The 17,145-nt window shown below is 41.3% G+C and overlaps 1 protein-coding gene across 2 annotated transcripts in view; it reads right to left on the bottom strand.

Moving 5' to 3' along the window:
• The window catches only part of USP32 (ubiquitin specific peptidase 32), a 941,828-nt gene that overhangs the window by 830,950 nt on the left and 93,733 nt on the right, over window positions 1-17,145 (bottom strand). For both annotated transcript variants that reach the window (XM_069226537.1, XM_069226538.1), the window contains exon 2: window positions 6,571-6,698. In XM_069226537.1, coding sequence (XP_069082638.1) covers window positions 6,571-6,698 — 128 coding nt within the window. The remainder of the gene's footprint in view (window positions 1-6,570; window positions 6,699-17,145) is intronic.

The raw sequence follows: 17,145 nt of genomic DNA, 5'->3' as shown, positions 1-17,145 counted from the left end.
TTGGTATCCTCAGATTGATTCATGGGAGCAGTGCAGGTTCATCAAACAGAGTACACTATGGATGCTGTGTGGTTTCAATTAAACGCAGGAAAGCTCCAACCTTCCTATTGAAATGTTTCTTTTTTATTTATATTTGTTTGCAAATTAAATAAAATGTGTTATCATTTGTGCATGTGTTTAATGAATGCTTGTTTCTATATTTTTTGTGTATTGTTTTGCTGGTGGAATCATTGACAATGTTTTATTAGGCCAGAGTCCCCGGCTTCCACTAATGACTCAGTGGGGGGTCCCCGAATTCCAATAATGATTCAGTGGGGATTCCTGAGTTCCAGTAATGATAAAGTGGGGGTCCACAGAAGTCAAAAGGTTAGGAACCACTGTACAGGATAGCTGGAACCCTTAATTTATTACCTGGTGGGGCTGCGTTAAGAGAATCAAAATGATGGTAACGCCTATAGTCAACTATCTAATCAGCATGCTCCCCCTCACACTTTAAGATGACTTTCAGCAAAAACTGGACAAACTTATAGGGAACTATATATGGCAAAACAAATGGCTTAGGATATCAATGAAAAAATTGAGTCTTTCCATCAATTTAGGTCGGGTGAATCTTGTTAACTTTGAAAGTTATCAGTCGGCCTTACTGGCCAAACAGTGTTCCCTATAGCTCTCATCTACAGCTGATTATGGCTCAAAGTTGAAAGAGCACTTTTGGAAGACATAGACCCCATTATGCTGTTAGTCACAAAAATTGAACATTCACAGCCCTCTAAACACAATTACAGAAATACAAATCATGCAATTCTAAAAAGGGATACTTTCCTAGACATCCCAATAAAAATACTCCAATGTAGTCTCCATTTGGAAGAATCTAACATTAAAACTAGAGGGCTCCCCTATATGTTGAAAGGCTTGGACTGAAAAAGGTTTTCATTTCATGCAATAACTTGGTACGCAGAATACACCTGTCACCTTTATTTTACAGGTTATATTGGAATTTGAGAATTATTATTGATATCTATGATTTCATCATACTCAAACCTTGTATTTTTAAAGTTAAAGCTTCCCATAAGGACTAGTCACTTTCCAACCTCAAATTATCTCACAAATCCGGACACCAAGTATCCAACTTCGATAAAATCATTTAACCAAAATCTACACAACTTTTTCATGACGTAATGAACATATGGAACAGAAATAACACAATTACGTCTGCAGAGTGAAATATGATATGGAAATCCGTTGTTTCCCAAAAATCATACATATCCTGACCCAGACTACATATTGGTTACTACACAGAACATATTGGATACCTTCACATTTACTCAAACTGTTGCTTAGAGAACACCCGGTATGTTGGAGCTGCAAAGAAGAAATTGGAGATTCACCACACCTGCTGTTACTATGCCGCTCAGTCTCCCCATTCTGGGATAAGGTATTCAACTTTATCTCAACATTATTTGATTCCATCCCAAAAAAGATTTCACTTTTCTTAGGTGGGGAACACTAATGATAAACTCCTAGTAGGCATTCTCCTAACAGCTGTTTCCAAGACTATTTGTAACTGGAAACATACCCCATCAACTCTTTCAAGACGTGGCTGAATTGGATAACTCACATAAGATGAGTAGACAACACTGCACTCCAACACTCCTCCTGGAGATTTAAACACAGACCCATGTGGGAAACGCTGGATAACTGTTTGCCAGTACTAAACACCCCTGATGTACTGATGTTCCAGAATCATAACTTTGTTACACTATGAAAGATACCCTACTGCATAAGTTAATTTAGTACCCTACTCATTTCACGACCCTATAACCCATATGCTGCACATTTACTCACTACTGGACACTTTTCGCTTCATGTTCTCTTATTTTCCCTTGATCTCTCAAAAAATGTTGACTGTTATACTTTACTAGCATTCCAATGCAATCTAAGTGATAAACAGTTTGATAAATGCACCAACTTTCATGCACACCAGTTACCATGGTCCGTACCTCATTATGAGAGTATTGATGTACGTTACAAGGTTTGCCTCATGAAATTGATAGACCATAGTCTCCACTATGTATGATTTTCTATTTGATTTATCTGATTTGCATAGATAATTTGTTTTGTTCTGTTTATTTGTTTCTACACTGCTGTAGCACTCCCTTTCCTCTTAATTTTCTGTAAATTCAAATAAAAGTTTTTTTAAATAAAAAAATAAATATCTAGTATTTAAACTACACAAAGAATTTCAGGGATGGCGCCAGGCTGCCAGATGTAAAATGTAGTGCTAGCTTTAAGGAGGGACGTAATCCTTTTATTAATTGTAAAGCGATTTATAAATACATGTTTGTGGGTGTATTCGGAATAATGTTATGCCTCGCCTGGAGCAAAGGCACAAATGCATTCCCCCCCCCCAAAAAAAAAAATCACCCTTTCTGCTGCCCATCCTCCTTTATCTTATGTCTGTAAAAGAGGACAGTGGCATTGAGTATAAGAGGAGTGGGTGTTGCAAATGATGACAGGCAGACTCGTGGACACAGTCACTGCAGCCGAACTGATTTAAAAAGAGGCAAGGGGCGTGGCCAAGTCGGCAATGGAGTCGGACGCGTAGTCCGGAGCTCCTGCTGCCGTGTCCCGATCTTAGGGCAAATATCTTGGTTGGGGCACCAACCCGACCCCACGACAGAGATCTTGGCCCCAGGAGGACTGGGGGGACTCAGGGGTGCAGGCGGACAAGGATGCGCGGAGGCGGAGGGAGGCGGCGGAGGATGTCACAGAAGGCCGCGCTGAGGCAGGCCTCGGGCCGCAGTCCCCGCGGAGCACACCCAGCTGCCTGTACCTAGGAAGGAAAGCATTATGGCGACGGCCTAAACGAAGTACGTCAACAATACCTATTACAAAGCAAACGGCTATATGAGGCTGGACCTAAAGCAGGGAAACTGTTGGCATAGATGGGAAAGACGGAACTAAGTAATTCCCTCATCAGGGAAATCTGGACAGCAAAAGGGGAGCTAATTAGGGATTCCTAGGAAATAATTGAAGAAATGTCAGCCCAGATGGAGGATTTTCATAAATCCCGCATAACGATCCCAGAGGCAGAAATAGATCGCTTTTTAATTGATTTCCCCATGACATGTCTATTCCCACAACAAACAGTGAATCTTGAGGAGGAGATCACCGAGGAAACATTTTTGGCAGTACTAGGTCCACTACAGAAAGGGAAATCGCCGGGGCCTAATGGATTCCCCGTCGAGTTCTTTCAGAAGCTCGGGAAGGGGCAGATACCACACCTACATGCGGCATTACACCAAGCTGTAACTTCCACCCGATATGAGAACAGCGACAATTATCCTCCTACCTAAACCAAACAAACCTAGAGACCGGGGGATTCCTATCGCCCGATTTCGTTATTAAATGTCGATGCCACTGCCAAAGACGTTGGCAATCAGATTGAGCGAGGTGATGGCGACCCTGATCCATCCGGATCAAATGGGGCTAATACCAGGATGCTCTACAGCCCTGAATCTCCGAAGGCTCCATAATAATTTGACCCTAATAACACATTCGACTAAAGGAAGAGCAATCCTCTCCCTAGATGCCAATAAGGCATTTGACTTGGTAGAATGGAGATATATGTGTTCGGCATGCTGGCCAAGATGCGGTTCAGCCACAGATTTCGGGAGTGGGTTGAGCTACTATACAAAAGCCCAACAGCAAAAATGAGGGTAAATGGATACACGTCGCAGGAATTTGACCTTCACAGGGGGGCTAGGCATGGATGTCCTTTGTTGCCAATGCTCTTTGCATTGGCGATCGAGGGACTAGCTAACTGGATAAGAATAGACCCACTGATAAGAGGATGGCCCACCAATAGTGATGAGGAGGATCGGATCTCGATATATGCGGATGACTTACTATTATATCGGACTCAGACACCATCTTCAATGGGCTGTCCTGGAGATATTTTCAGGGCTTTTGGGGAGGTATCAGGATTCTGAATAAATTGGGGTAAGTCTCTACTGTTTCCAGTGGGGACATGGGAGATAGAACAGACAACAATGTGGCCAGTTAGAATGGAACTGGAGAAGTTTAAATACCTAGGCATCTGGATATCAGGTAAACCCCACCTTCTCTACAGTACCAATCTACAACCCCTATTGCAGAGATTCGAAATAGAGACTTAGCATTGGCAAACCCTCCCGATGTCATTGATGGGTAGGGCAGCACTCTTTAAGATGGTAGCATTACCTCGCTTCCTATATATTTTATACAACTCCCCATACCCAATTCTAGAAAACTTATTTTGCCAAACAGATTCCCTACTACACACATTACTGTGGTCAGGGGGGCAACCCAGAATCAAACTGCGCTCCCTACAAAGATCAAAATATGAGGGGTCCATCGCCCTGCCAAATATCCGGAAGTATTATGAGGTGGCACAATAAACCATTGGGCCTTTGCTCCACAAGATGACCCAGCGTTTAGAGGGGACAGGGAAATGATGCACAAGAACAGTTACCTACACTGGCTATAGGGGGGTAGACTGAACCCTACATTCAGCCCCGCAACATAAACGGTCATACAAACTTGCAAACGACTTACCGAGGAGATGGGATGGGCCACACGCTTGACCCCCAAAACACTTCTGTGGGAAGGAACCAGGCTACCCAAGATAAATACCTTAACGGGCTTTAAAGGTTGGGACAATATCGGGATAATGTATTTAGCTGACATGTAGGATGCAAATGGGGTGGCACCCTTTTCGCACCTCAAAAACTAATACCAAATGTCAGACACACAATGGTTACAATACGCCCGCCTACAGGCGGCCCTGAAACGCAGCATCCCCGTAGAAGAAGAAACACAGGAAAATGCCCCATAAGAACTGAGACTTCTAGAGGGGAAGATATAAAAGAAGCTAATATCACAAATTTATGGTACAATCATGAGACACACACAACCCTCACTATCTAATCTATGGGAACGATGGAAAAGAGACTGTAAGGAATTGGAAGAAGAAGACTGGGGGGAGACATTGATTTTTTCAAGCCAAAGTGGCTATTCCAGCATCCCTCAAATTAATACAAATTAAAATACTACATAGGGTATATTATACGAGGTCCCTGTTCTTTAAGATAGGGAGGGCAGCAAATGACAAATGTCTACAGGGATGTGGGAGGGAGGGAACATTTTATCACATGTTGTGGACCTGCCCCCCGGGTCGCCAGATTCTGGGAGGAAGTGGGGGAGACCCTGGAACGCGTAACAGAGACTAGCATCAAAATGATGCCCGAGTCAATGATACTGAGGGTATGGGGCCGCACCGAGCACACAAGATATCAAAAACTACTGATTAATTTAGGCTGCATGATTGCAAAAAGGGACATAGCCAGGAGATGGGGATCTGGGACAGCACTAAGCCATGATGAATGGTGGGAGGGTATGGATAGATGCCGAATACTGGAAAGAGAAATATACATAGATAGAGGCAATGGAAAAAAATACGAGAAGATATGGGGGAACTGGGAGATGGGATAGACCAAAGCGACCCGAGGAACAACGCGACATTAGAACTAGTGATGGAAGGTGAAAAGAGAGTCAGGACAACTCCATTGAGACAAAACGAGGCTCGGAAGAAATAAAGAGGGCAGGAGAGGACAGTTATGTATTCCCAATACAACACAGGTCAGAGAAGAGGAAATCTAATGCTGAGAAATGTACCGACAGGGGGAGGAGGGGAGGGCAAGTTATACAGTGAATACTGTTATTACGTGATCACTATAGTTGATATATTGCTTGAGGTGTAAGCAAAATGCTATTGTAATCTGCTGTATTACATACGAAAATAACAATAAAAAGTGTTATAAAAAAAGTTTTTTTTTTTTTTTTTAAAGCGTTGTCTCTGTCCTTCAGCTATCATAGTGGTGATGCCCTTTTAATGCGCGAACGTGCTATCCCAGGGCAGCAATTATATTGCCATCTTTTTAGCATCAATTGGTGGTCACATGTCTTTCTTGTGCTGTTTTTACCCAGCAAATACTCTGTCAAATCTTGATATGAGCTATTTGTACACTATTGGGTAGTAAAATCCTTTAAATCTTGATCTCTCCAAGGACAACAGCGCAAATGTAATTACAATCATCTACGCAAGCTACCAAAACCAACAGCCCCACCAAAAAAAGCTTATTTCAAACAGCTCGGCTTCCTTTATATCGAATAAGTTTACATTGTAAGAATCTTCAGCCCTGTAAATAAGTGCTCTCGCCTTCTGTGGAGGGCATAAATAAAGCTCCTTATAATACAAGAAGGAACACCAAAAAAGTATCAACAGTTATACAGTCCACAGTGAAGGCATTGCGGACTGCTGTCTAAAAATATACAAATGATTAACTGTACTACATAGTGGCTATGTTTAAAATTACAGATTAAACATGTTTGTGTTTTATTATTGTGAAAAACTTGGCATAATAAAGATATGGAGGGGTTTAAAGTACATATAAAGGCATATTACGCCGCAAAGAGAGCACAACATGTAAAGGTCTCTAATAAAAATTATATACATAAAATCGACAATACCTCTGCAACCTTTGGAGGCACGCCATCACCCAATACTTCTTTGATGAAGCACTGCTGGCTCATGTAAAATGACAGTCCACAGGTTCTTTTAAAGGCATCTCTCAGCCGTTTCAGCTCCACATCGGTAACTGTACAAAGAAACAACATTAATAAACCAAGTGTACACTGCTTTTGCTACTGATAAGAGTGAATACTTTAATATTAACTTTTACTTTTTTCTGTGTGGCACAAGTAATCGCCACAAGTCATTTAAAGGGCGCTGATCCAGACTGCTTACTGAAACAAACTTTGCAGACCCAAGACGTCTGGTGTATGTTGCCAGCCTACTGGCTTTTGCACAGTGTTTTTGTTTTATAAACCTTTATTACAAACACATGTTAAAACCATTATCCAGGTGCATGCACACAAATGCGCATCAACAGAGGGCTGTCTTTGAATGTTTTTCTAATAAAGTCTTACAAAAACATTCAAAGATGACCACCCAAGGTATATGAGTACACAGGCTGACGTTCATGAATATTTTTTTAATCAGGTTTTCCTAAAACATTAAAAGTCCCCCTTTCTTGCATGCGGACAAATGAATGGGTGGTCATCTTGGAATGGGTTGAAAGTTCATTCAAAGATGGACGCCCGTTAGTGTATGCGCACATTTGCAAATGGATGGGTAGCCATCTTTAAATGGGATTATAACCCATTTTAAAATGTTTCTGTGGCTAGCAGTGCGTACACAGGATCCAACACACTGTGGGTGGTGATGAGGGTATGGTAGCAGTATCTGGGAAGCTGACAGGCCTTTGTAAAGTTAAAAAGTTAAAAAGGCAAATAAGACAGAAAAAAGAAAAATAGAATACAAAATTGGAAGAAAAAAAAAAAAACACATGCTGGCCCACAGGTCCCTAGTACTGGAGGGGACTCGTCTGTAGATGATTACGTTTTGTTTCAGCAGAATGCAATTTGTTCCTTAGAAAGGAAATAACAGCTGAAATGAGCTGACACATTGTCGCCTTCTGTACCATGCAGTGGGCAGAAGCAAAATCTGAATGCAGAGCTCGCTCAATGACTTTATAAGTATTCAACATACATATTTTTTTTAAATCAAAAGTCAAAAGGCCTTGGCTAATGCCAGACATGCTAAAGACGTGATTTCTGGCTAGTAACAGAGAACAAAACATCCATGTCACCTTCAAAACGAATCTGTCACTATCATGTAAGAAAGACGTATATCATTAGCCCCCATTACACAACCTATGTGACACTTGAATATTGGCCCATAAAGACTGTTAACGGATCAGAAACATCAAGATCAAGAAGGAGGGATTGTGGCATTTACCAATAAGTAATGTATCTGCATGCAAAAGTAGCAACCCACCTTAACTCAATTTGGCAACTTGCTAACCTTGTTTGCAGTTGGACTAGGTAACAAACGCAATTTTAAATGTCAAAAACAGAAATCAGCAACTAGAACAATTGAGTCAGAGCAAACGCATTAACAGGTCTTCAAAGACACACATTCTTATTGAGCTTATCACTTGCGCCTCTTTTAATGACAGGGTGAGTTAAAAACCCAGTCAGGTTACCTCTAATAAACTATATTAAAAACTGGCGAACTGTAACCAATCTTACCTGCCTCACTATAATAAAGAGAAGAGGCTATGCTTACTTCGAAGAACAAGAGAGTATGAAATGTCTTGATTAAGCACCAAATACCGTACTGTTAAAATTGCACTAGCTTTTCTTGTTTAAACAGATCATTGTGCATTGCTGTTTGTGAGTGGTTTATTTAGTACATTGGGTGGCTGCCAGCATTGTGCTGGCCATAGGCCATTGAACATGATAAGCGCTCTAGGGGCAGTCCTCGTCACCAAACAGAATTTTTTTTTCAAAAAACCTTTGATGCTTGACTTCAAATCAATGAATGAAAAGGTGATTAGCCCTAATGGAATGAAACTATCTGTTGACTCATGCATCTTCACATTTCTACAAAAACAAACGTTAATTAATTCCCAGTAGTTCAATCAAGTTAGATATAGTGATTGAAAGCCAGCCCTGTTTGGCATAAATTATCCAATACATAACTTTGACACATTTTAGATCCATTCTAAAATCTGTAAGATACAGGGCGATTGCTTTCCAACTACGCTTTGTCCAAAGCAAGACACTCACAATTAAACTCCAGTTAAAGTGAGGTCAGTGGACACTGTGGTATACAGGCTGCACAAGTCAGCCAGGTCTGGATTACAAAGTAATTTCATATTGTATATCTACTATGCAGGCACTCCACATCTGGGTTTTCTCATAAGCAATGTGTAGCCTAATGAGTCCATCATTATGGGTGCAAGGTGGAATAGCAACACTGGAACAAATAAAAGGTAATGGGAGGAATGCTTGCAATTTGTCTAACCATGGCAATCGCTCGGGATGGCATCCCAACCCAACCCGTCAGTCGTTTGCTCACCATGCCACCTCAGTTTGGACCCAGTCATATGTAAAGCAGTCCTGACCCTATTCCTCATGCAAACAGCCCAATCCGAACTGCCAGACCAGGTCTCCCTGACCCGGAACACAAGCAACTCAGGACCGGTTTCGCTTTAGTTATGGGCTCATTAGCCGGGTACAGCTTGGTTTCAGTGACACAGTAAGCACGGGACCCAAGTCAAAAGCATGTCGGTGGCAATACTTTGCTGAAATATTCTGGGGCGGACAGAGTGATCAAAAATATTCAGGGGGTGACAAAGAAAAGCAACTTAAGCTGCTCAAATCTTGTGACATCATTCAGTTGAACACCAAGTTTCCACTAGGACCTAATAAGGATGAGGAGGTGGCTATCCACATCACAGTTTAAAATGTTGTCTTCTGTAACAGATTTGGCCTCTTTATAAATTGTGTCTTCTGTGGTCCTTTCTCCTTCCTTAAAGCCCCTTGCCACTTGGGCCTGGTCCGTTTATGATGTTATACCCCACCTCCTGCCCCCACCCCATTTCAAATTGCAATAATTGGAATTATTCCCTTCATTACCACTCTTTCTTTCCCTTTGGGTTCTGTTTCCGTTACTCATATAATTCTTTCCTTTTTTGAAACTCACTACCCTCCCCACCCACTTTGATGATGGACACCCCTAATTGGGGTTGCCCACACATCATTTATTATTTAGCACTTATTTCATTGCTGTTAGGTATAACAGGACTGGACCGTTCAGCACCTGCCGCCTTCACCATGAGTCTTTGTCTCTGGAGGAGCCTCTTTTTGAGACTGTGCTTCAACATGGGGCATGGCAGAGTCATTCCTTTAGGCACTTACCTCGTGTTTTTTAATGTATTTTGTCATATTCTTTCCTCCCTCCTGATTCGAAGATTCAATGGTATCTGTTCCCTTGGAGCATATATTTGCTTTATACCCTGTCCCATATTTTAGAATTGTTTGCCCCACGTTTACAGTGCTTTGACCATAGGGGAGTCATGTTGTACTAGAACCCGTACCTCTTGTTGTACTAGAACCCGTACCTCTTCACATTCATATTATTATATATATATATATATATATATATATATATATATATATATATATATATATATATATATATATATATACAAAAGAAAATTACATATAATTTTTAGATTTTTACAGCATTGCTTTCTGGGTTTGCACTTTGTGGGGAGTCATTTTCTTCCTTTTACTTTATTATCTTTGATTTTGTCACTTTATTATATACATTTTTTCTTGCACTGCATACTAGATTAAATGCCTGTTTTTAGCGAGTGTTGGCTGTGGCTATAGCGAAGATTTCTTCTTTATGTGTTTTTTAGATTTCATCAGTAGGTTCCTCTGTGGTGAAACAATCTTGTTTGAAAATTTTGAAATTGACTTTTCTCTCTATACTGAATTTACAACCTATATTATATGTTATATTATGCATAGAGTGTTAACATAATTATTGGCTTCAGCGACATTACTTACCTTAAAGACTTTTTCTATGTCCATCCAACATTTGCTTGCGGTTCAGTCTGTTTTCATGGCATTCCCTCTTGGGAGTTGATATGCGCTTCTTGTTTCCCATCCAGAAACCATAAGCATATGCATTTTATTTATGCTAAGTTATAATTATTTACTGCATACTTTTGTATGTTATAGGTTTGAATTACGTTATAGAAGTATGTCGCGCCAAGCACAGTATGTTTTCACTGTTCATGAAATTCCTTTGTTACTTTTATGCTTGTTGGTCTCACACATTTCACATAACAAAGGCTATGAGTTAGCCAAAATGCGTCACCTTTACACTAAACTGGAGTGCTACAATGTTGGCATGCCGCTTTTCATTCTATGGTGAACTGGGAGAATTTGTGTATATATATATATATATATATATATATATATATATATATATATATATATATATATATATATATATATATACACACACATATATATGTGTGTGTGTGTTTAATCTCTGAGACAGATACACCTATTGTTCCTACCATAACACCTTACTAATGCCCTAACTTTTTAAAGGTGTAAGACAGTGTGTCTGTGTGTACATATATATAACTACCTACTGGCAATAGCAAGTAGGTAGTTATAGTTAGGAGCTAATTCCAATACACAAAGGGGGTCATTCCTACTTTGGCGGGCGGCGGAGGCCGCCCGCCAAAGTACCCCCGCCAGAACACCGCTGCGCGGTCAGAAGACCGCCGCAGTGATTCTGGCTTTCCCGCTGGGCTGGCGGGCGACCGCCAGAAGGCCGCCCGCCAGCCCAGCGGGAAAGCGCCTTCAACGAGGAAGCCGGCTCCGACTGGAGCCGGCAGAGTTGAAGGCGTGCGACGGGTGCAGTAGCACCCGTCGCGATTTTCAGTGTCTGCATAGCAGACACTGAAAATCAGGGTGGGGCCCTCTTACAGGGGCCCCTGCAGTGCCCATGCCATTGGCATGGGCACTGCAGGGGCCCCCAGGGGCCCCACGACACCCCATACCGCCATCCTGTTCCTGGCAGCCGAAACCGCCAGGAACAGGATGGCGGTATGGGGGTCGGAATCTTGCTGCGCCGCCATGGAGGATTCCCCTGGGCAGCGGAAAACCGGCGGTACACCGCCAGTTTTCCGTTTCTGACCGCGGCTGTACAGCCGCGGTCAGAATTGCCCTGGATGCACCGCCAGCCTGTTGGTGGTGCATCCGCGGTACCCTACCCTGGCGGTCTCGGACTGGAATTCTCGGGTAGGAATGACCGCCAAAGTGTTGCATGGGCTCTCATTATCCTAATGAGGCTGCTGAGTTCGGGAAGCAGCATGACCTGAATTGTGGGGAACTGAGTCCAATCCCACACCATGTTACAACTGTTGTACTAATTCACTTCCGGCCAACTAGCAGCATCTTAATTCCGCCCAAGAGCAGGAATGATTTGTGGCAGCTGGGCGCATGACAAGAATGACTTCTCAGGGAAATCATGGTGTATCAGATCTCATCCTTTTCTCTCAGTTACATTGGTCTCACACATGCAAAGACAAACAGAGGCAGAAAATGGTTCAATAAGGTTTATTGAATTAGCTGCGTCAGATAAAATGGCATGACTTGCAATAATTAGAATTGTGAAACATGCTAAAAGCAAAATGGTGACGAGAAAAGTGAAACACAGGAAAAGTCCCACCATACTCTCACTGTGTTAGAGCACAGCGTGTTAAGCTCTAATCTGCCTTTCAGGATTCCCCCCTGGGAAGACATCATCTCCCATACCTGAGCAAGAAAGCCTGTTGTCTAGAGAGACACCATCCCCACGTAGGCCAGGGAACCGGTAGTCTCAGCAAGCAACTGTAGCAAAGTCAATCAGCATGCGGTCGTGGTCATCTGGCTGAAATCTCCCTCTACAGTGCATGGAACAGAGAAGTGTTTTTATAATAAAACAGCTGGTGTTCTGAGAAAATGTCCCCACGTAAAGATGTGTATGTTTCTGTGAATGTTGGAGATGCAGTGTACCACTTTGCCGGCAACCTTATCTTGCTGCAGCACAAAGTGAAAATAATGTCTTGCTAAGAAACACAATGCTTTCCTAGGCGAAAGAACAACTAGATAAAGAAAAGAAAATATCACCATGAATGTGGCCTACGCTGAAATATAAAATTAAGCAGAATGAAAGTGGGCTAAAGGGCACAAGCGGCAGGCCTAGATGCTAAAATAACGTGCCTAGATACATTACTAAAATGGCTACACAACACCCTCCACTTGCTGGTTCAAAGGTGGTAAAAAAAAGCCTAACATAAAAAATATAAAAGCAATTAAAAGCTATTCTCTATAAAACATGTATACATAAATGTCAATAATGACAAGTTAAAACACACATAAGCAAATAAAATGTTGGTAAGGTTCAATTTAAAATGTTAGCAGTGGCGCCAATAAAACCAAACGTAAAAGTCAAGGTCATTTTTAAATTCTCCAATAAATCCAGGGACAATTGAAACAAGGAAATGTTCCACTTCGGCAGGTGGTAAGGTAATCTAATTGTTGCCAAGGAAAACCAAGGAGCACTCATGTTTCAAAGCTTGAGCTGCAGCTGAGGCAGCAGCATTCCGTGTTATGCTCAATGTTAAGTCAAGAGCTGCACGATCCACGAAGGGCGACTCATAGACAGTTTTCCGTAGCAAATGCACACTCAACAAGCATGTCTGGTAATGAGCCCTCAGCGAGAACATCAACAGATCAGCGTCCAATGAAAGCAAGCGCTGCGTAGAAAGAAAGATTTTTAGCGCACGTTCAGAAAGGCACCAGAGGCATCGAAACATGGGAAGCACACAATCCAAAACTGGTCTGAATGACAGAGACCAGCTGCACTCCAGTTCGTCCAGGAGTGATGCTCTGAAATTCTGCATCACGCGCTCATTACACAGTTGCGTTGGTGGAAGTGCTTTCAGTCCTCCTCGTTGTGATGGGACAGCCATTGAGAAACAAAATAGCAACAGCAAGATGCCACCTATTATAGACAAAGTAAGTAGGAATCCCCCAAAAATACTGAGTGAATGACTGAAGGTATTGAGCCAAATATAGAGGAGAAGGTGTGAACGAAACCAGAACCAACAGCTTTAATAAATGTACAATCCCAGAAGTACTGGACGCATTAAAAATTCGTCCTACAAGTTAACAAAAGTGTCTCGGAAAGTTTGTAATTAAAAAGGGACTGTATTTCTGTAGATGACCTCGCAACTTGAAGCGCATAGGTCTTGCGTGCAAATGTAAGCGCCACATGTTTTTGAAATAATAAAGCCTCTAGTCTGCTCAACTTATCAAAATTCACATTCGAAGATTCAATGGTATTTGTTCCCTTGAAGCATATATTTGCTTTATATTCTGTCCCATGTTTTGGAATTATTTACCCCCACGGTTACATTGGGGAGCCATGTTGTACTAGAGCCAGTACCTCTTCACATTCACACACACACACACACATATATAAATATATATATATATATATAAATATACACACACACACGTATATATATATTACGATATATATATTATTTTTTTACATATAATTTTTAGATTTCTACAGCATTGGGGTTGCACTTTGTGGGGAGTCCTTTTCCTTTATCACCTTAAAGTAGAGTAGCAATGTGAGCCAAAATATCTGCTACTTTAGTTTGTTGTGTAGGAGAAAAAAAGAACATTCCCGGATCAGGTGACAATTTGGGAGACCAAAACGACATAAGCTATTCCGGCTCGCATTCCGCAAGAGCTCTCACTGTTAGGAAGCACATAGCTTCCATTAGCGAGCACCTGGAACGTAGGTCTAATCAAAGGGAACTCCCTTCAGATAGCAAGCTACATTCAATGTCGAAGCGTTACACGCCCCATGCAAGGACAGCTGCTTACAAGCCATTGAATGGCTCACAGAAGTCTCGCATTCACTGCCACTAAAAAGACCTCTTTAATGCAATTGAAACATTTGTGCGAAAAGGGAAGCTCCTACACCTTGTGTAAGAAACTATCTACCAGTCTTTCAGATCTGCCTAAAGTAATGTGTTTCAAGCAGGTCGTGAATTGCAGTGTTGAAATAGACAGATTAAAACCCCCGTGTATTAACCATTTAGCAGATGGAATTTCAGCCTCAGTAAAAGGCAACCTTTCTAATTTCTCGATGTTTAGCATAACATAAGTCACTTCCTTCTTAGCCATTATTTGTTGCTGTTGCATCAAATTAAATGGTCAAAAATGATCTCTCATGCTAACGTGTTGTCAGGAAACGTGATCTGATTTCAGTGTTTGTAGTGTCCAACCCAACTGCATAATGGACCTTAGCTGGCTCTGTCCATGTTGTAAAAAAGACATGTCACTTTGCACAATGTCTATTGCAGAAGAAACTATGTTACTTAAAGTGTATATATGGTCGGACAAGGTTATAATTCCATTATCTACAATGCTTAATGTTTTCGGTAATTTTTCGTGATCTATTTGCCTTAACCGTGCAACAGCTTCTTGTTGAGAAAGCTTCCAAATTTCATTATAAACAGCATATAAGAAGCACTTTTAGGAAATCCTGCAAATCTGTGTTGTTAGGTAGGAGACTGAGGTGTTCTTTAACACCATCTAGTGAGGAACTTTTTAACCATTGCTGGCATAATTTCCCTACACTGTATGTTGTTACTATACCCAAATGTTCTGATGACACATAGTGAGGGTTTGGCCTATTTGTTCTAAAACCCCTGTGAAGTTTACAAAATGTGCATGACAACCACTTGTGTCTACTGGCGACAATAACCAACCACCAGGACGTAAACTGATGTGTTAAATGTTCCATTAGGACCCACTCTGATCTTCAGTTGCATTAATGTATTTTGCCATTGTTAAATTTAGCAGGAGCAGGGACACTGGGCACATTCAAGTACTTAATTTTTGCTAAGCCTAAACAACTTGTTTGTTGTACAGTTTCATAAAAAAATATAATTGGAACAGGTGTCAGGCATGCTCTAAATACAGCTTCCTTTCCTCTTATTTGCCAATTTTTAGATCCCCATACACTTTTTAAGTCAATCAACTTCAGCCAATATACATAGCCTTCTATTGCCAACCGGGAAACAAAGGAATCATTTTTTTTGTTCTGCTAATAACTTTAGTGCCGTTTGACAAATCTTCACGAAATTTTAAAAACTAGTGGCCTGGTCACTTCAGCTGCTGTCTGGAATGTTTTGGAGTGACCCAAGAAGAGAGGGGCAGAGAAAATACATTTTCCTTATGCAATCTCCTATACTGATTTGAACATTATTGCAGCCTGAACCGCTGAACGGAATGACACTAAATTTGGCAGAAAGCCAGGTCTTGGTCCAGAAAAAGCCTTTTTTTTGTGATTTGGTGCACATCCGTTCAGCAGTTTTGGAGATAATAAAGGAAAACTAAATATTCCTCATTTTTTTTTTTTTTAACCTTTTTAGGTCCGAATTAGTGGTGAATCTTTAATACAGATATCTAAAACAGAGAACCTGAATTTATTGGGGCATTCCAGCATGGCAGCAGCTGGTTGATACCCTGACAGCACTAGACCTTTCTCTCACAACAGCTGGACCCATGGTAGCTGGAGAAAATGAGTCCAGGTGAAGAAGCTCCGTTTTTTAAGTCTGTACACCAAGGGAGAAGAGAGGGCTAAGTGAAGGACAGGAGACGTGAGCTGCTTCTCCCAGTATGTGCTCGTATGCTAATTTGTGTAATCGAAAGATACGTTGCACAGAACCCAGACTATCATATTTGTGGGATACGCCTATGGCGGCCAAATGAGTCTCGTTCATTAGAGAAACAAAATCACTATTATTCGTGCAGAACTGTTGCCATTAAACAGCTTGTGTGCAATACTGAAGCCTCCCAATGCAGAGTGCGTACTTATTTGTCCACTGTATTTTACATATTGTATGTACATATTTTCCTTGCACAGTGCTTTCCACAACACGTCTTTTTCTAGTTTGTGCTTTACATAACATTGCAAAAAAGAAAAGAAAATTAAACAAAAACACAAAATAGCTTATTCTATATCACAAAACCAAGCCCATTGTAGAGTGAATACATTTTAGAAAGGCAAAGTTTACTCCAGCCTGAAAGGCTCCAGTGTCTAACCGCCAGCCAACAGTTTTGAATTCGTTTAATGTTAAAGTTATCTCTTCCTAAGTTACAAGTGGGCACATTGTGTGTTATATTTACCATATTTCATTTTTTTCTCTGGTTAGTTTGGGCAGCAGCCTACATGTGTATCATGATGTTTCTGTGGCCCATTTCGTTAATGTTGTGGCATCGTGAGGATTCTCTGTGGTACAGAAATGGGTAAATTTTACGTCACTAGTTCCTGGGCTTTCAACAAAAATGATCAGTGAAGGCACACCTATGTAAACAAACTGCGCTCTCGCCAACGGACCACTCTTCTTGGTGTTGAAACATCAAACCAACTGTCAAAAATTCACTTCTTTGCTTATAGCAATTACATACATTCAAACGAATTTCACAAACACTCTTGGTGTTAAACACAGAATTCGTTGCTGCTGCCTTTTCACTTGTTTACTCAGGACCGAAGAATCCAAGGAATAGGCGCCCTCTGCATGAGTCCTCGTCGAATGGGAT

This window comes from Pleurodeles waltl, chromosome 3_2 (genome assembly GCF_031143425.1).
Source record: "Pleurodeles waltl isolate 20211129_DDA chromosome 3_2, aPleWal1.hap1.20221129, whole genome shotgun sequence".
Lineage (NCBI taxonomy): Eukaryota > Metazoa > Chordata > Amphibia > Caudata > Salamandridae > Pleurodeles > Pleurodeles waltl.
Note: the sequence above shows the minus strand (reverse complement) of the source record. Positions and strands in the feature narration are given on the sequence as shown.